Source organism: Ranitomeya imitator, chromosome 6 (genome assembly GCF_032444005.1).
Source record: "Ranitomeya imitator isolate aRanImi1 chromosome 6, aRanImi1.pri, whole genome shotgun sequence".
NCBI classification, from domain to species: domain Eukaryota; kingdom Metazoa; phylum Chordata; class Amphibia; order Anura; family Dendrobatidae; genus Ranitomeya; species Ranitomeya imitator.
The window spans coordinates 539058230-539083024 of record NC_091287.1 but is presented as its reverse complement, the minus strand read 5'-3'; the positions used below and the strand labels follow the sequence as shown (position 1 = coordinate 539083024).

The 24795-nt window shown below is 44.5% G+C and overlaps 1 protein-coding gene across 1 annotated transcript in view; it reads right to left on the bottom strand.

Annotated features, from left to right (window-relative positions):
* Positions 1-24795, bottom strand: part of CCN4 (cellular communication network factor 4) — a 117336-nt gene that overhangs the window by 13973 nt on the left and 78568 nt on the right. Inside the window, exon 2 of the mRNA XM_069731939.1 lies at positions 114-390. Coding sequence (XP_069588040.1) covers positions 114-390 — 277 coding nt within the window. The remainder of the gene's footprint in view (positions 1-113; positions 391-24795) is intronic.

The window sequence follows — 24795 nt, the reverse complement described above, 5'->3', positions numbered from 1 at the left end:
GGACCTATATGCCCAGACATCATGCTATGGAGTAAAGAACTGCCACAGAGGGGTGGAGCAGTACACTAGCGCCACCTAGGAAGTAAATATTAAGAAGTGTATAAGATACTTACGTCCACAGACACCTACTTCGTACCTAGGCGCGTCCCGGCTGTAGTCACAGTACAGCCCCTTGTGTGTGTCACATGTATCTGCCTCCGTACAGTTTTCCCACAATTGTTTTGCGCATGTTTTACAGCAGTCGCAGCCATCAGTCACCAGGCTGACCCCGGGTTTGCACGCAGGTTTGTCTGGGGGGCACTCGCACGGCCATTTGCAGTACTGGGTCCTAGTGTACTCTTCTGAGACAGCAAGGACAGGTGGCATTGTGGTGGTGTTTTGTAACAGGACCTGGAATTAAAGACATATAAAAGATGTAATAAAGAAGCAAGGCAAATAAAATGTAGTATAAAGAACATGGTGTCGAGCTAAAAACCAGAACAGATCGGCTGCAGATCTGAGCAAGAGAAATGTATCAGTCTGTAACGTCCACCTGTCATTTCAGAATCTGCTGTCCTGTGTGTGTACATGGGGGTAGCCCAACCTCTGGAAATTATAGGACCTGTATACTGCATTTACACTAGTTTCCCCCCTGTTCAGGCTCTATCAGAGCAGGTGGGTAGAGATAACCTGCTATAACGTGTCCAATACACAGCACACACACAGACATTTCCTGCATCTATGTAGTAAATGTTCAGAAGCTGCAGCAGCATGGAGGACATTATTCAGCAGTACTTAGCAGTGTGGCTGTAATTCCAGCTCATGGGTGACATAAAACACTTGCCACAAAGCATCACCCTCTGAGTGTATTTCTGCTCTCCTGTCTCTATGTAGTAAATGTTCAGAAGCTGCAGCAGCATGGAGGACATGATTCAGCAGCACTTAGCAGTGTGGCTGTGATTTCAGCTCATGGGTGACATAAAACACTTACAAGAAAGCATCACCCTCTTAGTGTATTTGTATTTCTGCTCTCCCGTCTCTATGTAGTAAATGTTCAGAAGCTGCAGCAGCATGGAAGACATGATTCAGCAGCACTTAGCAGTGCGGCTGTGAATCCAGCTTAGGAATGACATAAATCACTTACAAGAAAGCAACACCCTCTTCGTGTATTCCTGCTCTCCCATCTCTATGTAGTAAATCTTCAGAAGCTGCAGCAGCATGGAGGACATTATTCAGCAGCACTCAGCAGTGTGGCTGTGAATCCAGCTCATGGGTGACATAAAACACTTACAAGAAAGCAACACCCTCTGTGTTTATTCTTGCCTCTCTCTCTCTCTTTCACTCTACTCCTCCCTTCTCCTTTCCTTTTCACAGACTTCAATGGACAGCGAGTGATCTGATCTCTCGCTGTACTGACACTCCATCTTGTTTTTACAAACACGGATTTTGACAGTATTTCAGATTGATTTGTGAGTTCGAGAGGCAGGAGTATGAGAAGAAGTGGATCATAAGTGGAGAAAAAAAGTTATATGACAAAGTTTATGTTCGCTGCTACTATTGATTCGTAGAAAGTTTGTTGAAATGACAGAGGCCATTTAAGCTCCACAGCAGCATAGAAAACGGCACAAGGAATCTGAACCCCCACAGCAGCAACACCACCGACACAGAAGAGCTCCTCTCCACTAGATGGACTGCATAGAAGAACTCTATTATCTACCATCAGCTGATGGGTCATGTGACTATTGAAAGGAAGGTGGGATTGGTTACCAACCATCATCAGCGTAGGACCCTAAAAGAACTGCCTGCAAGAGACAGACAATAAGTCTTGCTGGAAAAAAAGAATAGAAAAACAGAACCAGAGCTGCCACAAATCCCATAATGACAGTAACACACTACGCCATCATACTGTAGATTAAAATCCTGCAGGGCACACAAGGTCCCCCTGATAACACCAGCACATGTCCAGGCCAATTTAAAGTTCACCAATGACCATCTGGATGATCCAGAGGAGGCATGGGAGAAGGTCATGTGGTCAGATGAAACAAAAATACAACTTTTTGGTATCAACTCCACTGGTTGTGATTGGAGGACGAAGAAGGATGGAGTACAACCCTAAGAACACCATCCCAACCATAAAGCATGGTGGGGGTAATATTATGCATTGGGGGTGCTTTTCTGCAAAGGGGACAGGATGACTGCACCGTATTGAAGGGAGAATGGATGGCGTCATGTATTGTGAGATTTTGGCCAACAGCCTCCTTCCTTCAGTAAGAGCATTGAAGATGGGTCATGGCTGGGTCTTCCGGCATGACAATGACCCGAAACACACAGCCAGGGCAACTAAGCAGTGGCTCCGTAAGAAGCATTTCAAGGTTCTAGAGTGGCCTAGCCAGTCTCCAGACCTGAACCCAATAGAAAATCTTTGGAGGGAGATGAAACTCAATGTTGTTCAGCGACAGCCCCGAATCCTGAAAGATCTAAAGAAGATCTGTATGGAGGAGGGGGCCAAAATCCCTGCTGCAGTGTGTGCAAACCTGGTCAAGAACTACAGGAAATGTCTGGCCTCTGTATTTGCCAACAAAGGTTTCTGTACTAAATGTATCAAAGGGGTTGTCCACTACTAGAACAACCCCTTCTTGAACTCAATGTTTGGCCCCGATAAAATAAAAAAATCCTATACTTACCTCACCACCATTCCTGTGGTGTCGGCACTTGCTCTTTCCTGGGCTCTTGTGCGGTGTTGTGGTTCATGACCCCGGCGCCCAAGCTCTGGCGTCATTGTCTCCACCTACGTACGCATTGAACATGAAGAGGAAGCCAGGAGGACAGCCGCAGCCGAGACTTGCTCTTCATATTCAATCTGTACGTAGGTGGAGGCAGTGATGCCAGAGCTGATTGGGCGTCATATACACTGCTCAAAAAATAAAGGGAACACTTAAACAACAGAATATAACTCCAAGTAAATCAAAGTTCTGTGAAATCAAACTGTCCACTTAGGAAGCAACACTGACTGACAATCAATTTCACATGCTGTTGTGCACATGGAATAGACAACAGATGGAAATTATTGCCAATTATCAAGACCCTCTCAATAAAGGAGCGGTTCTGCAGGTGGGGACCACAGACCACATCTCAGTACCAATGCTTTCTGGCTGATGTTTTGGTCACTTTTGAATGTTGGTTGTGCTTTCACACTCGTGGTAGCATGAAGAGATGGACTCTACAACCCACACAAGTGGCTCAGGTAGTGCAGCTCATCCAGGATGGCACATCAATGCGAGCTGTAGCAAGGAGGTTTGCTGTGTCTGTCAGTGTAGTGTCCAGAGGCTGGAGGTGCTATCAGGAGACAGGTCAGTACACCAGGAGACGTGGAGGGGGTCGTATGAGGGCAACAACTCAGCAGCAGGACCGCTACCTCAGTCTTTGTGCAAGGAGGAGCACTGCCAGAGCCTTGCAAATGACCTCCAGCAGGCCACAAATGTGCATGTGTCTGCACAAACGGTTAGGAACTGGCTTCATGAGGATGGTCTGAGTGCCCGACGTCCACAGATGGGGGTTGTGCTCACAGCCCAACACCGTGCAGGACGCTTAGCATTTGCCACAGAACACCAGGATTGGCAAATTCGCCACTGGCGCCCTGTGCTCTTCACAGATGAAAGCAGGTTCACACTGAGCACATGTGACAGACGTGCCAGAGTCTGGAGACGCTGTGGACAGCGATCTGCTGCCTGCAACATCATTTAGCATGACCGGTTTGGCAGTGGGTCAGTAATGGTGTGGGGTGGCATTTCTTTGGAGGGCCGCACAGCCTTCCATGTGCTCGCCAGAGGTAGCCTGACTGCCATTAGGTACCGAGATGAGATCCTCAGACCCCTTGTGAGACCATATGCTGGTGCGGTTGGCCCTGGGTTCCTCCTAATGCAGGACAATGCCAGACCTCATGTGGCTGGAGTATGTCAGCAGTTCCTGCAAGATGAAGGCATTGAAGCTTTGGACTGGCTCGCCCATTCCCCAGACCTTAATCCGATTGAACACATCTGGGACATCATGTCTCGCTCCATCCACCGACATCACGTTGCACCACAGACTGTCCAGGAGTTGGCGGATGCTTTAGTCCAGGTCTGGGAGGAGATCCCTCAGGAGACCATCCGCCGCCTTATCAGGAGCATGTCCAGGTGTTGTAAGGAGGTTATACAGGCACATGGAGGCCGCACACACTACTGAGCATCATTTCCTTGTCTTGAGGCATTTCCACTGAAGTTGGATCAGCCTGTAACTTCATTTTCCACTTTGATTTTGAGCATCATTCCAACTCCAGACCTCCACGGGATATTAGTTGTGATTTACGTTGATCATTTTTATATTTTATTGTTCTGAACACATTCCACTACGTAATGAATAAAGATTTGCAGCAGGAATATTTCATTCAGTGATATCTAGGATGTGGGATTTTAGTGTTCCCTTTATTTTTTTGGAGCAGTGTATAATACCGCCTATACAGCAGCATGTAAAAGTGTGGGCACCCCTGGTCATAATTACTATTATTGTGGGTTAGTATGGGATCACATCTGTGTATACGGCACTGCAGCCATGTATATGGGATTACAGCCGTGTTTATAGGATTAGAGCCATGTATATGGGATTGCAGCCATGTATATATATATATATCTACCTGAAGTTTATACAGTATTTCCGCCCCTCGATATCCTCGGTGGTCCGGCGCAGCAATCAGTACACATTGTACAGTCAGTGACATGTTCCTGCTCCTGTACATTCCTCACACATGATATCACCAGGAATCACTGACACCATGATACGTTCCTGACAACCCCAAACAATGGAGCGGGGGCCATCCAGGGGTGCAGTGCAGTCCAGGCAGACCGTCCCCTCCGCCCATCTCCTCCGCACAGCTGCCACATCTCACAGCGCTGCCAATAGTCAGAGGGCCGATGCCATAAATGCATGGCAGTCATATAGGCGCAATACTGTGATGACCGTGCGCTGTGCTGATGTAGCAGAGCTGGGTTTGTCATAATGTACCGGGATGCAGTAGGAAAGCAGCAGATAACGCACCCACTCTCAGCTCTGCTACATTTCATTGGTGAAGAATTGTACTCACGTGCAGTCCTATGTAAAAATGAAACAAGTGATATCTCTACTGAATTACTGACACTAAGTGATGCTGACGATCTGTGCTCTGCTCTAGTTACATCCAGAGCTGCATTCTACATTCTGCCAGTTTCCGGTTTGCCCCTCACTGTCAAATGATCCAAGATGTCCCTACAGCAGTGAGCAGCTTCATTTTGGAGCACAGTGAGTGAGTATGTGACAAAGTTATCAGTATAATGAAGCGAGCGTGGTCATCTTGATCACTGCCTATGCAGAGCGCAGCCATCGACGGCAAACTCATCTCAGCTGCTGCACTCTGCATAGGCAGCAACAGCGCTGAATCATGCGCATCGCTTGCGTTCTCTCGCAGCTCTCTGTCTGTGCGCTCGCTTGCGATTTTGCGAGAAGAGAGACAAAGACCCTGTAATAAAAATAAATAAAAAGCAAAACAAATATTATGTTTTTGCATACATTTTTCTATCTATAACTAGAGCTAGTATTAGGGTTAGATTACAGGTATGCCTATCATTAGGGCTAGGGCAATAAAATAGTAAAAAATGTAATAATAAAAAATAACAAATATACCGTATATCTATAACTAGAGCTAGTGTTAGATTACGGGTATAACTATCGTTAGGGCAATAGAATAGAAAAAAATGTAATAAAAAAATCAATAAGAAATATATACTGTATATCCATAACTAGAGCCAGTGTTAATTTACGGGTATAGCTATGGTTAGGGCTAGGGTAATAGAATAAAAATAAACAATAAAAAATATATATCCATAACTAGAGATAGTGTTAGGGTTAGACCTATGATTAGGGTTAGGGCTAAGGTAATAAAATAGAAAAAATTTAATAAAAATAAACAATAAAAATATATATCCATAACTAGAGATAGTGTTGAGGTTAGACCTATGATTAGGGTTAGAGCTAAGGTAATAAAATAGAAAAAATGTAATAAAAATAAACAATAAAAAATATATATCCATAATTAGAGCTAGTGTTACGGTTAGATTAGGGGTATAGCTATGGTTAGGGTAATAAAATAGAAAAAAAATGTAATAAAAATAAACTATAAAAAATATATATATCCATAACTAGAGATAGTGTTAAGGTTAGACCTATGATTAGGGTTAGTTAGGGCTAAGGTAATAAAATAGAAAAAATGTAATAAAAATAAACAATAAAAAACATATATCCATAATTAGAGCTAGTGTTACGGTTAGATTAGGGGTATAGCTATGGTTAGGGTAATAAAATAGAAACAAAATGTAATAAAAATAAACTATAAAAAATATATATATCCATAACTAGAGATAGTGTTAAGGTTAGACCTATGATTAGGGTTAGTTAGGGCTAAGGTAATAAAATAGAAAAAATGTAATAAAAATAAACAATAAAAAACATATATCCATAATTAGAGCTAGTGTTACGGTTAGATTAGGGGTATAGCTATGGTTAGGGTAATAAAATAGAAACAAAATGTAATAAAAATAAACAATAAAAAATATATATCCATAATTAGAGCTAGTGTTACGGTTAGATTAGGGGTATAGCTATGGTTAGGGTAATAAAATAGAAATAAAATTAAACAATAAAAAATATATATCCATAATCAGAGCTAGTGTTAAGGTTTGACCTATGATTAGGGTTAGGGCTAAGGTAATAAAATAGATTTTTTTTCTAAATAAAAATAAACAATAAAAAAAAAATACAAGGCAACAATATATAACATTTTATTTTTCAAACTTTATGTCAGCAAGAAGCAGAAAAAATAGAAAGTCAAAAGCCAAACTATAATTACATCAGTGTTAAAATACACGTCTTTTGGGGGGTACGGAGTTCGATATTGGACTTTGGATGGAAGTTCACCGATTGGGGGCCCATAATATTTACCTTGCAGCCCATGCTATGCCATAGGAATGAACTCAAAACTCAGTGCTGCCCCTGCTGGTTCAGTGTCTGTACTGCTCAGGTGGCCTTGACGTCTTGCCTATGGGCCGATAAACCTATCAAAGCTCCTGGGTCTTAATGCAAAATCTGTTACAAGCCCCCAAACCAGGTGCTTTTTATAATACCCCAGTGTCATTACTGGCAGAGACCTTTCCCCTCCCCCCGGGCCCAGAACTGCTGCCTCAGCACCTCTTTGCTATGCCACTAAATCCAGAATACAAGACTGTAGAAGGAGTTTTGATAAATCTCAACACCCACCAATAATTTGTTTTTTTTTTGTTCTGCAGTTTTGCCCAATATCCACCCTTAAAAAATGCAGATCTCGTAGGATACATTTTCACACTGTTGGTGATTTCTGAAAATGGACGATTACTTTCTTTGCGTGATGAAGTGCACGCCCCGATGTTCCCATGTGATGTGGTAGGACAGACTGGAGGAACATCTGGACGTTTATGGACAGGCAGGTGTTTGGCAGCCATGTTGTATGAGGATATTCACCCTATACTGATAACTGAGCAGCTGTGATGGAAGGAGTTCAGATAGAGGAAACGCAGGATTATATCATAGAATCCTAGAATGTTAGAGTTGGAAAGGACCTCCAGGGTCCTCGTGTCCAACCCCCGGCTCAATGCAGGATTCACTAAACCATCTCAGAGAGATGTCTGTCCAGCCTCTGTGTGAAGACTTCCATTGAAGGAGAACTCACCATAGAATCATAGAATGTTGGAGTTGGAAGGGACCTCCAGAGTCATCGTTTCCAACCCCCCGCTCAATGCAGGATTCACTAAACCTTCTCAGACAGATGTCTGTCCAGCCTCTGTGTGAAGACTTCCATTGAAGGAGAACTCACCACCTCTCGCGGCAGCCTGTTCCACTCATTGACCACCCTCAGAGCCATCAACTCTCCGGACATCATTTGTCTTCATGTCAAATCCTAAGCAAACTTTTGAGTATCTCACAGCCGCCATTTATGATGACCTGTGTGCTGTCCATGGAGCAGCACCGACAAGGCAAAATATAAAATGGTACGTGTGGGAATGTGGACTGAGTGCTCAAGAGGACAAGCTCTAGGCTGAATCCTAAGGAAGTTAACTCCAAGACTAAGAACTCAGGAGGACAAGTGTCGGATTAAAGATTTAGTAGGACAAGTGCTAAACGAAATAGTAAGAAGGATAAGTTGTGGACTAAGTACTAACAAAAGCAAATTTAGGCTAAAGACTAAGGAGGGAAAAGCTCTGGGTTAAATAGTAAGAAGACATGTTCTAAAGGGACAAACTCTGGACTATGTACTAAGGAGGACAGGTGCTAGACTTAAGGTACCGTCACATTAAGCGACGCTGCAGCGATCTAGACAACGGTCCTGATCGCTGCAGCATCACTGTTTGGTCGCTGGAGAGCTGTCACACAGAACGATTTCCTTAACGATATCGTTGCTACGTCACAAAAAGCAACGATATCGTTAACGATATCGTTATGTGTGAAGGTACCTTTAAGGTACCGTCACACATAACGATATCGTTAACGATATCGTTGCTTTTTATGACGTAGCAACGATATCGTTAACGAAATCGTTATGTGTGACAGCGACCAACAATCAGGCCCCTGCTGGGAGATCGTTGGTCGCTGGGGAAAGTCCAGAACTTTATTTCGTCGCTGGATCTCCCGCTGACATCGCTGAATCGGCGTGTGTGACACCGATCCAGCGATGTCTTCACTGGTAACCAGGGTAAACATCGGGTTACTAAGTGCAGGGCCGCGCTTAGTAACCCGATGTTTACCCTGGTTACCAATGTAAAAGTAAAAAAAAAACACTACATACTTACATTTCTGTCACGTTCCCCGGCGTCAGCTTCCCTGCGTCCCCCAGTGTCAGCGCCGGCCGGCCGTAAAGCAGAGCACAGCGGTGACGTCACCGCTGTGCTCTGCTTTCCTGCAAGCGCGCTTACACAGTGCAGGGAAGCTGAGGCTGGGGGACGCGACAAGAATGTAAGCATGTAGTGTTTGTTTTTTTACATTTACAATGGTAACCAGGGTAAACATCGGGTTACTAAGCACGGCCCTGCGCTTAGTAACCCGATGTTTACCCTGGTTACCCGGGGACCTCGGCATCGTTGGTCGCTGGAGAGCGGTCTGTGTGACAGCTCTCCAGCGACCACACAGCGACGCTGCAGCGATCGGCATCGTTGTCTAGATCGCTGCAGCGTCGCTTAATGTGACGGTACCTAAGCACTAACAAGAACAAGTGCTGGACTAAGAATGACAGAGGTCAGGTGCTAAACAAAAAAGAAGGATAGTCTGTGGACTAAGTACAAAGAAAAACAAATTTAGTCTAAAGACTAAGAAGGACAATCTACTTTGGGCTAAGTACTAAGGAATACTTGTTCTGAAGACTTTGAAGGACATGGGCTGTACTATATACTAAGGAGAATAAATGCTGGACTAAGACCTAAGGAGTACATGGGCTGGACTAAATACTAAGGAGAATAAATGCTGGACTAAGACCTATGAAGGACATGGGCTGGACTAAATACTAAGGAGAATAAATGCTGGACTAAGACCTAAGGAGGACATGGGCTGGACTAAGTGCTAAGGAGAATAAATGCTGGACTAAGACCTATGAAGGACATGGGCTGGACTAAATACTAAGGAGAATAAATGCTGAACTAAGACCTATGAAGGACATGGGCTGGACTAAGTGCTAAGGAGAATAAATGCTGGACTAAGACCTAAGAAGGACGTGGTCTGGACTAAATACTAAGGAGAATAAATGCTGGACTAAGACCCATGAAGGACATGGGCTGGACTAAGTGCTAAGGAGAATAAATGCTGGACTAAGACCTATGAAGGACATGGGCTGGACTAAATACTAAGGAGAATAAATGCTGGACTAAGACCTAAGGAGGACATGGTCTGGACTAAGTGCTGAGGAGAATAAATGCTGGACTAAGACCTATGAAGGACATGGGCTGGACTAAATACTAAGGAGAATAAATGCTGGACTAAGACTAAGGAGGACATGGTCTGGACTAAGTGCTAAGGAGAATAAATGCTGAACTAAGACCCATGAAGGACATGGTCTGGAATAAGTGCTAAGGAGAATAAATGCTGGACTAAGACCTATGAAGGACATGGGCTGGACTAAGTGCTAAGGAGAATAAATGCTGGACTAAGACCTATGAAGGACATGGGCTGGACTAAATACTAAGGAGAATAAATGCTGGACTAAGACCTAAGGAGGACATGGTCTGGACTAAGTGCTAAGGAGAATAAATGCTGAACTAAGACCCATGAAGGACATGGTCTGGAATAAGTGCTAAGGAGAATAAATGCTGGACTAAGACCTATGAAGGACATGGGCTGGACTAAATACTAAGGAGAATAAATGCTGGACTAAGACCTATGAAGGACATGGGCTGGACTAAGTGCTAAGGAGAATAAATGCTGGACTAAGACCTATGAAGGACATGGGCTGGACTAAATACTAAGGAGAATAAATGCTGGACTAAGACCTATGAAGGACATGGTCTGGACTAAATACTAAGGAGAATAAATGCTGGACTAAGACCTATGAAGGACATGGTCTGGACTAAATACTAAGGAGAATAAATGCTGGACTAAGACCTATGAAGGACATGGGCTGGACTAAATACTAAGGAAAATAAATGCTGGACTAAGACCTATGAAGGACATGGTCTGGACTAAATACTAAGGAGAATAAATGCTGGACTAAGATCTATGAAGGACATGGTCTGGACTAAATACTAAGGAGAATAAATGCTGGACTAAGACCTATGAAGGACTTGGTCTGGACTAAGTACTAAGGAGAATAAAGGCTGGACTAAGACCTAAGGAGGACATGGGCTGGACTAAGTGCTAAGGAGAATAAATGCTGGACTAAGACCTATGAAGGACATGGTCTGGACTAAGTGCTAAGGAGAATAAATGCTGGACTAAGACCTATGAAGGACATGGGCTGGACTAAGTGCTAAGGAGAATAAATGCTGGACTAAGACCTAAGAAGGACATGGGCTGGACTAAGTGCTAAGGAGAATAAATGCTGGACTAAGACCTATGAAGGACATGGTCTGGACTAAGTGCTAAGGAGAATAAATGCTGGACTAAGACCTATGAAGGACATGGTCTGGACTAAGTGCTAAGGAGAATAAATGCTGGACTAAGACCTATGAAGGACATGGACTGGACTAAGTGCTAAGGAGAATAAATGCTGGACTAAGACCTAAGAAGTACGTGGTCTGGACTAAATACTAAGGAGAATAAATGCTGGACTAAGACCCATGAAGGACATGGGCTGGACTAAGTGCTAAGGAGAATAAATGCTGGACTAAGACCTATGAAGGACATGGGCTGGACTAAATACTAAGGAGAATAAATGCTGGACTAAGACCTAAGGAGGACATGGGCTGGACTAAGTGCTAAGGAGAATAAATGCTGGACTAAGACCTATGAAGGACATGGTCTGGACTAAGTGCTAAGGAGAATAAATGCTGGACTAAGACCCATGAAGGACATGGGCTGGACTAAGTGCTAAGGAGAATAAATGCTGGACTAAGACCTATGAAGGACATGGGCTGGACTAAATACTAAGGAGAATAAATGCTGGACTAAGACCTATGAAGGACATGGTCTGGACTAAATACTAAGGAGAATAAATGCGGACTAAGACCTATGAAGGACATGGTCTGGACTAAATACTAAGGAGAATAAATGCTGGACTAAGACCTATGAAGGACATGGGCTGGACTAAATACTAAGGAGAATAAATGCTGGACTAAGACCTATGAAGGACATGGGCTGGACTAAGTGCTAAGGAGAATAAATGCTGGACTAAGACCTATGAAGGACATGGGCTGGACTAAATACTAAGGAGAATAAATGCTGGACTAAGACCTATGAAGGACAGGGGCTGGACTAAGTGCTAAGGAGAATAAATGCTGGACTAAGACCTATGAAGGACATGGTCTGGACTAAATACAAAGGACAATAAATGCTGGACTAAGACCTATGAAGGACATGGTCTGGACTAAATACTAAGGAGAATAAATGCTGGACTAAGACCTATGAAGGACATGGTCTGGACTAAATACTAAGGAGAATAAATGCTGGACTAAGACCTAAGAAGGACATGGTCTGGACTAAATACTAAGGAGAATAAATGCTGTACTAAGACCTATGAAGGACATGGGCTGGACTAAATACTAAGGAGAATAAATGCTGGACTAAGACCTAAGGAGGACATGGGCTGGACTAAGTGCTAAGGAGAATAAATGCTGGACTAAGACCTATGAAGGACATGGTCTGGACTAAGTGCTAAGGAGAATAAATGCTGGACTAAGACCCATGAAGGACATGGGCAGGACTAAGTGCTAAGGAGAATAAATGCTGGACTAAGACCTATGAAGGACATGGGCTGGACTAAATACTAAGGAAAATAAATGCTGGACTAAGACCTATGAAGGACATGGTCTGGACTAAATACTAAGGAGAATAAATGCGGACTAAGACCTATGAAGGACATGGTCTGGACTAAATACTAAGGAGAATAAATGCTGGACTAAGACCTATGAAGGACATGGGCTGGACTAAATACTAAGGAGAATAAATGCTGGACTAAGACCTATGAAGGACATGGGCTGGACTAAGTGCTAAGGAGAATAAATGCTGGACTAAGACCTATGAAGGACATGGGCTGGACTAAATACTAAGGAGAATAAATGCTGGACTAAGACCTATGAAGGACAGGGGCTGGACTAAGTGCTAAGGAGAATAAATGCTGGACTAAGACCTATGAAGGACATGGGCTGGACTAAATACTAAGGAGAATAAATGCTGGACTAAGACCCATGAAGGACATGGTCTGGAGTAAGTGCTAAGGAGAATAAATGCTGGACTAAGACCTATGAAGGACATGTTCTGGACTAAATACTAAGGAGAATAAATGCTGGACTAAGACCTATGAAGGACATGGTCTGGACTAAATACTAAGGAGAATAAATGCTGGACTAAGACCTATGAAGAACATGGTCTGGACTAAATACTAAGGAGAATAAATGCTGGACTAAGACCTAAGAAGGACATGGTCTGGACTAAATACTAAGGAGAATAAATGCTGGACTAAGACCTATGAAGGACATGGGCTGGACTAAATACTAAGGAGAATAAATGCTGGACTAAGACCTATGAAGGACATGGTCTGGACTAAATACTAAGGAGAATAAATGCTGGACTAAGACCTATGAAGGACATGGTCTGGACTAAGTGCTAAGGAGAATAAATGCTGGACTAAGACCCATGAAGGACATGGGCAGGACTAAGTGCTAAGGAGAATAAATGCTGGACTAAGACCTATGAAGGACATGGGCTGGACTAAATACTAAGGAGAATAAATGCTGGACTAAGACCTATGAAGGACATGGTCTGGACTAAATACTAAGGAGAATAAATGCGGACTAAGACCTATGAAGGACATGGTCTGGACTAAATACTAAGGAGAATAAATGCTGGACTAAGACCTATGAAGGACATGGGCTGGACTAAATACTAAGGAGAATAAATGCTGGACTAAGACCTATGAAGGACATGGGCTGGACTAAGTGCTGAGAAGAATAAATGCTGGACTAAGACCTATGAAGGACATGGGCTGGACTAAATACTAAGGAGAATAAATGCTGGAGTAAGACCTATGAAGGACAGGGGCTGGACTAAGTGCTAAGGAGAATAAATGCTGGACTAAGACCTATGAAGGACATGGGCTGGACTAAATACTAAGGAGAATAAATGCTGGACTAAGACCCATGAAGGACATGGTCTGGAGTAAGTGCTAAGGAGAATAAATGCTGGACTAAGACCTATGAAGGACATGGTCTGGACTAAATACTAAGGAGAATAAATGCTGGACTAAGACCTATGAAGGACATGGTCTGAACTAAATACTAAGGAGAATAAATGCTGGACTAAGACCTATGAAGGACATGGTCTGGACTAAATACTAAGGAGAATAAATGCTGGACTAAGACCTAAGAAGGACATGGTCTGGACTAAATACTAAGGAGAATAAATGCTGGACTAAGACCTATGAAGGACATGGGCTGGACTAAATACTAAGGAGAATAAATGCTGGACTAAGACCTATGAAGGACATGGTCTGGACTAAATACTAAGGAGAATAAATGCTGGACTAAGACCTATGAAGGACATGGGCTGGACTATATGCTAAGGAGAATAAATGCTGGACTAAGACCTATGAAGGACATGGGCTGGACTAAATACTAAGGAGAATAAATGCTGGACTAAGACCTATGAAGGACATGGTCTGGACCAGAGGCGTAGCTAGGGTTTCAACTTAGGGGGGGGCGAAACATCTGAGTGGGCCCCTAACCAGCTAACCCTGATTACAGCTATGGTTGCGCACTCTAATTATGACTATAGTGGAACCTCAGAATATGACTGCTCTGTTATTGAAAATAAATCTATATACAAAAACGAACATTGATATTACCGCCATATTGTGATGATATGCAACTTTGATGGTCGCAATACTCTGAGTGCCCCTATAACAATACAGTAATGCTTAAATGCCCACTTTACATTTAATAATGTCCCCTAAGTTCCCTCATGAACTGCTCCATTATACACAGTATAAGGCCCCACAGCTCCCCTATACACAGTATGATGATTCTATAACTCCCCGATACACCGTATGATGTTCCCACTGCTTCCCTATACACAGTATAATGCTGACAGAGCTCCACTATAGAAAGTATAATGCCCCCCAGAGCTCCCCAATATACAGTGTAATGGGCTAACAGCTCCCATACGCACAATATGCCTTCACAGCTTTCTTATACACAGTATGAAGGGGTCACAGCTTCCTTATACACAGTATGATGGGCCCGCAGCTCCCTTATACACAGTATGATGGGCCCACAGCTCCCTTATACACAGTATGAAGGGGTCACAGCTTCCTTATACACAGTATGATGGGCCCGCAGCTCCCTTATACACAGTATGATGGGCCCGCAGCTCCCTTATACACAGTATGATGGGCCCGCAGCTCCCTTATACACAGTATGATGGGCACGCAGCTCCCTTATACACAGTATGATGGGCACGCAGCTCCCTTATACACAGTATGATGGGCCCGCAGCTCCCTTATACACAGTATGATGGGCCAGCAGCTCCCTTATACACAGTATGATGGGCCCGCAGCTCCCTTATACACAGTATGATGGGCCCGCAGCTCCCTTATACACAGTATGATGGGCCCGCAGCTCCCTTATACACAGTATGATGGGCCCGCAGCTCCCTTATACACAGTATGATGTGGCCACAGCTCCCTTATACACAGTATGATGGGCCCGCAGCTCCCTTATACACAGTATGGTGGGCCCGCAGCTCCCTTATACACAGTATGATGGGCCCGCAGCTCCCTTATACACAGTATGATGGGCCCGCAGCTCCCTTATACACAGTATGATGGGCCCGCAGCTCCCTTATACACAGTATGATGGGCCCGCAGCTCCCTTATACACAGTATGATGGGCCCGCAGCTCCCTTATACACAGTATGATGGGCCCGCAGCTCCTTGTCATGATTTGGCAGTCTGCAGTCACATAAAGTGACTGCAGACAATTATTCCAAACCTTTATCAACTTTATAGTAATAAATTCTTTATTATTAAATTATTAAAGCACCACTCTAGCAGGGTTTTTTTTCCATCGTTGGAGTGGTGTTTTAAGCGCAAGTCCCCTGCCCTGGACATTTACTGTACTCATCCTCCGGCGTATTCACTATTTTGTGGCACTGCTGCAGTCCCACGGCTCACGCACACGTTGCGGATTTTTCCACACTGTTTTTGCCAAATCCACAGGTAAAACGTGCTGCGTTTTACCTGTGGATTTACTGCGTTTTTTGTGAGGATTTCACCTGCGTTTTTACACCTGTGGATTCCTATACAGGAGCAGGTGTAAAACTCTGCAGAATCCGCACAAAGAATTGACATGCTGCGGAAAATACAACGCAGTGTTTCCGTGTGGTATTTTCTGCACCATGTGCACTGCGGATTTGGTTTTCCATACAATTACATGGTACTGTAAATGCATGGAAATCTGCTGCGGATCCGCAGCCAAATCCGCAATGTCTGCACATACCCTGAGAGTGAGAAAGAGGCCAGAACGAGGCTCCCATAGACTCACATTGATTAGTGACTTCTGCGCTGCTCCAAGAAACACTGGAGCAGCGGGCAGGCCACAAACTGCAGGAGACGGAGCCGAGCGGAGACTAAAACAGATGAAGACGCCAGAAGATGAGTATCAGACAGAGGGCAGGGGACACGGATTTTCAACACCGCTCCAGCAGTGAAATTAAAAAAAAGACGCTGGAGTGGTGCTGTAAATGTGATGCAGCTCTTGGTTACTATATGGGGGCTTCGTATAATAATACTCATAAAAGACACAGGTGGTACGTATCAAAGGCCCCCTGCCCCCTCCCCATCTCCAGCCCCCCCAGACAGCAAATATTATGTGATGGAGTACATATAATATCATAACATAATACTATAATATTCAGCCCCCAGTGACCTGTCCCCCCTCCCCCACTTCAGCCCCAATGCCCCCCATTAACTCACATCCACCCCCTCAGTGCCCTGTCCCACTTCACCCACCACAACACCCCCATGGTCTCACATTTACCCCCAGTGCCCTGTCTTCCCTCCCCCACTTCAGTACCCAATACCCCCATCATCTCACATCCACCCCCTCAGTGCCCTGTCCCACTTCACCCACCACAACACCCCCATGGTCTCACATTTACCCCCAGTGCCCTTTCTCCCCTCCCCCACTTCAGTACCCAATACCCCCATCATCTCAATCCACCCCCTCAGTACCCTGTCCCCCCTCACCCACAATACCCCAATGGTCGCACATTCACATCACAGTGACATACCTGAATCTAATATACCTAAAATGTTCCATCCCCACTTACTGATAAAGTTTGCAGGGAGGACCAGGAAGTGTCTAGGCGAAACGCAAGATGTGGGCACTAGGACCCAGCGTACCTGAGCCAATCCCAGCGTGCACAGAGTGAAGAAACTGCAGCCTGGGAAAAGCTTCATGATCAGGTCAGAGACAGGCGAAACCATTCACTGCAGGGGGGAGACTGCAGCCGGCCACTGTGCTAGCAGCGTGCAGAGTCTCCATCAGCATAGGAGCAGAGCAGTATAATGTCTGCAGTGCTTCTATCTATGTTCTGCCTTGTCACAGAAGTGGCCTTGGCTCCCGGTGGGCCCCTTCAGGTGACTGGGCCCGGGGCGACGGCCCCCTCTGCCCCCCCAGTAGCTACGCTACTGGTCTGGACTAAATACTAAGGAGAATAAATGCTGAACTAATACCTATGAAGGACATGGTCTGGACTAAGTGCTGAGGAGGATAAATGCTGGACTAAGACCCATGAAGGACATGGGCTGGACTAAGTGCTAAGGAGAATAAATGCTGGACTAAGACCTATGAAGGACATGGTCTGGACTAAGTGCTGAGGAGGATAAATGCTGGACTAAGACCCATGAAGGACATGGGCTGGACTAAGTGCTAAGGAGAATAAATGCTGGACTAAGACCCATGAAGGACATGGGCTGGACTAAGTGCTAAGGAGAATAAATGCTGGACTAAGACCTATGAAGGACATGGTCTGGACTAAATACTAAGGAGAATAAATGCTGGACTAAGACCCATGAAGGACATGGGCTGGACTAAGTGCTAAGGAGAATAAATGCTGGACTAAGACCCATGAAGGACATGGGCTGGACTAAGTGCTGAGGAGGATAAATGCTGGACTAAGACCCATGAAGGACATGGGCTGGACTAAGTGCTAAGGAGAATAAATGCTGGACTAAGACCTATGAAGGACATGGTCTGGACTAAATACTAAGGAGAATAAATGCTGGACTAAGACCTATGAAGGACATGGTCTGGACTAAATACTAAGGAGAATAAATGCTGGACTAAGACCTATGAAGGACATGGTCTGGACTAAGTGCTAAGGAGAATAAATGCTGGACTAAGACATATGAAGGACATGGGCTGGACTAAGTGCTGAGGAGGATAAATGCTGGACTAAGACATATGAAGGACATGGTCTGGACTAAGTGCTGAGGAGGATAAATGCTGGACTAAGACATATGAAGGACATGGTCTGGACTAAGTGCTGAGGAGGATAAATGCTGGACTAAGACCCATGAAGGACATGGGCTGGACTAAGTGCTAAGGATAATAAATGCTGGACTAAGACCTATGAAGGACATGGTCTGGACTAAATACTAAGGAGAATAAATGCTGGACTAAGACCTATGAAGGACATGGTCTGGACTAAATACTAAGGAGAATAAATGCTGGACTAAGACCTAAGAAGGACATGGGCTGGACTAAATACTAAGGAGAATAAATGCTGGACTAAGACATATGAAGGACATGGTCTGGACTAAATACTAAGGAGAATAAATGCTGGACTAAGACCTATGAAGGACATGGTCTAGACTAAGTGCTAAGGAGGATAAATGCTGGACCAAGACCTATGAAGGACATGGTCTGGACTAAGTGCTAAGGAGAATAAATGCTGGACTAAGACATATGAAGGACATGGGCTGGACTAAGTGCTGAGGAGGATAAATGCTGGACTAAGACCTATGAAGGACATGGTCTGGACTAAGTGCTGAGGAGGATAAATGCTGGACTAAGACCCATGAAGGACATGGGCTGGACTAAGTGCTAAGGAGAATAAATGCTGGACTAAGACCTATGAAGGACATGGTCTGGACTAAATACTAAGAAGAATAAATGCTGGACTAAGACCTATAAAGGACATGGTCTGGACTAAATACTAAGGAGAATAAATGCTGGACTAAGACCTATGAAGGACATGGGCTGGACTAAATACTAAGGAGAATAAATGCTGGACTAAGACCTATGAAGGACATGGTCTAGACTAAGTGCTAAGGAGGATAAATGCTGGACCAAGACCTATGAAGGACATGGTCTGGACTAAATACTAAGGAGAATAAATGCTGGACTAAGACCTATGAAGGACATGGTCTGGACTAAGTGCTAAGGAGAATAAATGCTGGACTAAGACATATGAAGGACATGGGCTGGACTAAGTGCTAAGGAGGATAAATGCTGGACTAAGACCTAAGAAGGACATGGGCTGGACTAAGTGCTAAGGAGGATAAATGCTGGACTAAGACCTAAGAAGGACATGGTCTGGACTAAATACTAAGGAGAATAAATGCTGGACTAAGACCTATTAAGGACATGGTCTGGACTAAATACTAAGGAGAATAAATGCTGGACTAAGACCTAAGAAGGACATGGTCTGGACTAAATACTAAGGAGAATAAATGCTGGACTAAGACCTATGAAGGACATGGGCTGGACTAAGTGCTAAGGAGAATAAATGCTGGACTAAGACCTATGAAGGACATGGTCTGGACTAAGTGCTAAGGAGAATAAATGCTGGACTAAGACATATGAAGGACATGGGCTGGACTAAGTGCTGAGGAGGATAAATGCTGGACTAAGACCTATGAAGGACATGGTCTGGACTAAGTGCTAAGGAGAATAAATGCTGGACTAAGACCTAAGAAGGACATGGTCTGGACTAAATACTAAGGAGAATAAATGCTGGACTAAGACCTATGAAGGACATGGTCTGGACTAAGTGCTAAGGAGGATAAATGCTGGACTAAGACCTAAGGAGGACATGGGCTGGACTAAGTGCTAAGGAGAATAAATGCTGGACTAAGACCTATGAAGGACATGGTCTGAACTAAATACTACGGAGAATAAATGCTGGACTAAGACCTATGAAGGATATGGTCTGGACTAAGTGCTGAGGAGGATAAATGCTGGACTAAGACCTATGAAGGACATGGTCTGGACTAAGTGCTAAGGAGAATAAATGCTGGACTAAGACCTATGAAGGACATGGGCTGGACTAAGTGCTAAGGAGAATAAATGCTGGACTAAGACCTAAGAAGGACATGGGCTGGACTAAGTGCTAAGGAGGATAAATGCTGGACTAAGACCTAAGAAGGACATGGTCTGGACTAAATACTAAGGAGAATAAATGCTGGACTAAGACCTATGAAGGACATGGTCTGGACTAAATACTAAGGAGAATAAATGCTGGACTAAGACCTAAGAAGGACATGGTCTGGACTAAATACTAAGGAGAATAAATGCTGGACTAAGACCTATGAAGGACATGGGCTGGACTAAGTGCTAAGGAGAATAAATGCTGGACTAAGACCTATGAAGGACATGGTCTGGACTAAGTGCTAAGGAGAATAAATGCTGGACTAAGACATATGAAGGACATGGGCTGGACTAAGTGCTGAGGAGGATAAATGCTGGACTAAGACCTATGAAGGACATGGTCTGGACTAAGTGCTAAGGAGAATAAATGCTGGACTAAGACCTATGAAGGACATGGGCTGGACTAAGTGCTAAGGAGAATAAATGCTGGACTAAGACCTAAGAAGGACATGGTCTGGCCTAAATACTAAGGAGAATAAATGCTGGACTAAGACATATGAAGGACATGGTCTGGACTAAGTGCTAAGGAGAATAAATGCTGGACTAAGACCTATGAAGGACATGTGCTGGACTAAGTGCTAAGGAGAATAAATGCTGGACTAAGACCTAAGAAGGACATGGGCTGGACTAAATACTAAGGAGAATAAATTCTGGACTAAGACCTATGAAGGACATGGTCTGGACTAAGTGCTAAGGAGAATAAATGCTGGACTAAGACCTATGAAGGACATGGGCTGGACTAAGTGCTAGGGAGAATAAATGCTGGACTAAGACCTATGAAGGACATGGGCTGGACTAAGTGCTAAGGAGAATAAATGCTGGACTAAGACCTATGAAGGACATGGGCTGGACTAAATACTAAGGAGAATAAATGCTGGACTAATACCTATGAAGGACATGGTCTGGACTAAGTGCTAAGGAGAATAAATGCTGGACTAAGACCTATGAAGGACATGGGCTGGACTAAGTGCTAAGGAGAATAAATGCTGGACTAAGACCTATGAAGGACATGGGCTGGACTAAGTGCTAAGGAGAATAAATGCTGGACTAAGACCTATGAAGGACATGGGCTGGACTAAATACTAAGGAGAATAAATGCTGGACTAATACCTATGAAGGACATGGTCTGGACTAAGTGCTAAGGAGAATAAATGCTGGACTAAGGCCTAAGAAGGACATGGTCTGGACTAAATACTAAGGAGAATAAATGCTGGACTAAGACCTATTGTCAAGGTAAAAATATATTTATCTTTATACACTTTTGTACTTTTATATACTCTTATGCTGTGAAACAATAAGTTTTTCCCCTTTGCTCACTAATGCAAATTTAACTGTATTTAAGATGGCTGCCAGTATTCACCTTTGCCCCACTTTCAGGCTGAAGGAACAAGTTGCACATTCCAGAAGGACAAGTAACATTTCTCTGGAATTCGAAACTGGACAAGATGTAGACAAAGGAAGATTCATCAGAAGATGCCAGAGCCAATCAGAAGGACTGAATACTAGATACATTGCTTAACCCCTGCCTATCCCCGCCCTCTGCACACCTTCCCCCAATAGATCATATAATGCTGTGTTTTAGAAAATAAAGTTCAGTTGTTGCTGTGACGTTACACACGAGCATGCAATGAGTTTGAACCAGCATTGTGTCTGACTCATTCTTATCCGGTACCAACATGCTCCTAATCTGATTTGGAATGACTGGTGGATGAAGGGTATTGTCGTGACGACCCCGACAATTTGGCGCAACCAACGTGGGGCGTGGCCCGCGATCCGAGACCCCCTGGACCCATACCTGGACGTCCGTGACGACACCCGTAGTGGCTGACCTCGAGGACTGATCACCCTCCAAGCACGGTAAGTGGAGAATGCATACTATGTATGTGTCACACTTGCTAGTGTTTCAGCCGTTATTGGTTAGTCTGTGGTCTCCTTGGGTCCGGGGAGTGACCGGTCGAGTGGTGAGACCGAGCGCGATCCCGTGCCACGCTTCGAACCAGCAACTGAGAGACGTCGCACTCTGCACGTCCTCGTGTACACCACACCTCCTCCACAGGTCATTGTACTCCATTCAACCACCCTACCCGTGACTGTTGCCTAGTAGTGATAGAGTGAAAGATTGAGAAGTTTGTGGATTGGGATAGGAGACGTAGCCTCTGTGATATTGCACGCACATACATTGGTAATTAAGACGTCCCAAGAGGGGGACCACCAGAAACACTTGCACACACTTGCACATATCGGTAATTAAGACGTCCCAAGAGGGGGACCACCAGAAACACTTGCACACACTTGCACATATCGGTAATTAAGACGTCCCAAGAGGGGGACCACCAGAAACACTTGCACACACTTGCACATATCGGTAATTAAGACGTCCCAAGAGGGGGACCACCAGAAACACAGTGGAGGGGTCTCACTAGGAGACAGCCTCCCAACGTTTAGAATATCGTGACAGGGCAGACTGTAATCACTGGTGTTCAGGTTAGGGAAAAATATTGAGCGCGAGGCTCTTTATTCATAACACGTGGAGCGCGAGGCTCCGTGTTAGGACACAAGTGTTGCTGTCGCTGTCAGCGGCCTACTGCAGAAGGGCGTAGTATTCTGTGAGTCATGTTACGTCTCTTAAAGAAGAAGTCCGTGCCCCACGAGTTAGATGAGGATGCTGTGGAAGTCAAGACAATAGTAGAGTCACGGGAGGGCAAGAAGGCAGTCAAGAATGTTGAAAGATGAAGGACTGTTAGAACAAGCGCAAGCTCATCTGCGAGTTGCGCGAGGTTTAAAGAACGAAGAAAAAGGTTGATGGAGAGGAAAGATGAAAGAATGCAGAGCCCGTGTTTGGCTATAAAATACCTCAATTATTAGTTTTTCTGAGGTGTTCTGGCATAGGAATTGTGTGAAGGTTTTGTAGAAATTAATTGAGTCTGAGAACTGCTGTATTTCGTCACTCTGTGTGGTTTTCCGAGACACCCAATGGGAGGGGTGAACCCCTGCATGAATTGTTTTTTTTGACTTCTCCTCTTTGTGCTGCCGGCCAGAGAAAGGGGGGCCAAAGTTTCCAGAAGAACTTAACCCAGTCTGTATCAGCAGCTGCAGCGATCCTCACTCGCTCTCTAGTCCCCCTCCCCTCGCAGCTTCAAGGACACCACTCGCAGCTCGCTTCCTTATCAGTGGCCCAAGAAGCAGAAGACTTCAGCTCCAGCTCCCCCTCCCTTACACAAATCCAGTCTTACGCTCCAATATTCATTTTAACCCTGTGTCTGGAAATCTCTCTCGCCATGTTAATTCTCAGACCAAGACAGGACAGATGGATTTGTAAATATTGCGGTCAGACAAACCCAGACTGGAGAAATACTTGTATAAACTGTGCTGCAACTCGACCTAAGTGAATTACACTGATTCCTGTCCAGATAAGATCACATGTAGTGATATAAAAAGCTGACACAGGATTGTGGGTAGTGGGTACAATAACTTTGGGAGTAGGCTGACAGTAATCCTTTTGGGAAGGAGCTGTAGACCAGCATGTCATGTCACCCCCAACCGGTCATCTAGTCACCCCCACCACCAGAGAACCAACCACACCAGGTAGTGTAAGACAGATACAGGAGTATTATCCCTGGAAGCCCTCTGACTAGCTAGCTACGCTAAAATGATTGGCTGACCCTGAGAACAAACCTTTCCCATTATACAGACAAAGATAATATGATGGATGTATAAGTGCACCTGAGCAGACCTAGAGAGTTGGTGAGCCAAGATGATGGTCAGATGGTATTTATGTTATATAACCCCTATGTAGATGAGTATAATGAGATGTGTATCTCACATGTCCTTTCCCAATCAGTTGAAAAAAAAAAAAAATAGGGGGGATAGTGTTGTTAACCCTGTCAGTTAGAATATGCCTATGTCACGTTACTTCAGTATGTGGGTAATTTTTTTGTTTTTTGTTGTGTGCACAGACAGAGCAGGAAGCCATTGTTGCCACTGTTAGTTTTCACAAGTATCTGGCAGATCTGAACTGTCGGGCTTTGGCCTCGAAACTTCGGTTCTGCCTTGGTCAAGTGATATTTTTGGGTCACTGTCTCCTTCAGGGTGCCAGACACCTCACAGAAGAAAGGAAAATAGTCGTCAGCTACAAGGGATGATACTGAACTCCAACGTTTTCTTGGACTATGTACTTATTGTTGTCAGTGGATACCGGACGCATCCCGCATAATGCAATTTCTCTACAAGGCCCTGAAAGACTGTTCAAGATGTGCTGATGATTTTGGCAGACTCCACACTGGATACGCTGTTACTACGGAAGACACTGTAGTGCACGGAGCTGCACTCACTCCCTCCCACCCTGTCAGCACAAGAAGCAGAACGTCAGGCTCTGTCTACTACATGTACTTTGGCCAAAGACAGGCGGGCTGATATATACACGGACTCACAGTATGCATTTGGTATTGCTCATGATTTCGGAGGTCTATGGACCAATCGAGGATTTGTTACTACCGCCGGGACCCAGTGAAGAATGCTGAAGCTGTTAAACCCTTATGGACTCAATCGAATTATCTACCCAGGTGGCCATTATCAAAGTTAAGGAGCACGGTACTATGGAACAGTCCACAGACTGTTGGTAACGCCTTTGCGGATATGCAAGCAAAAG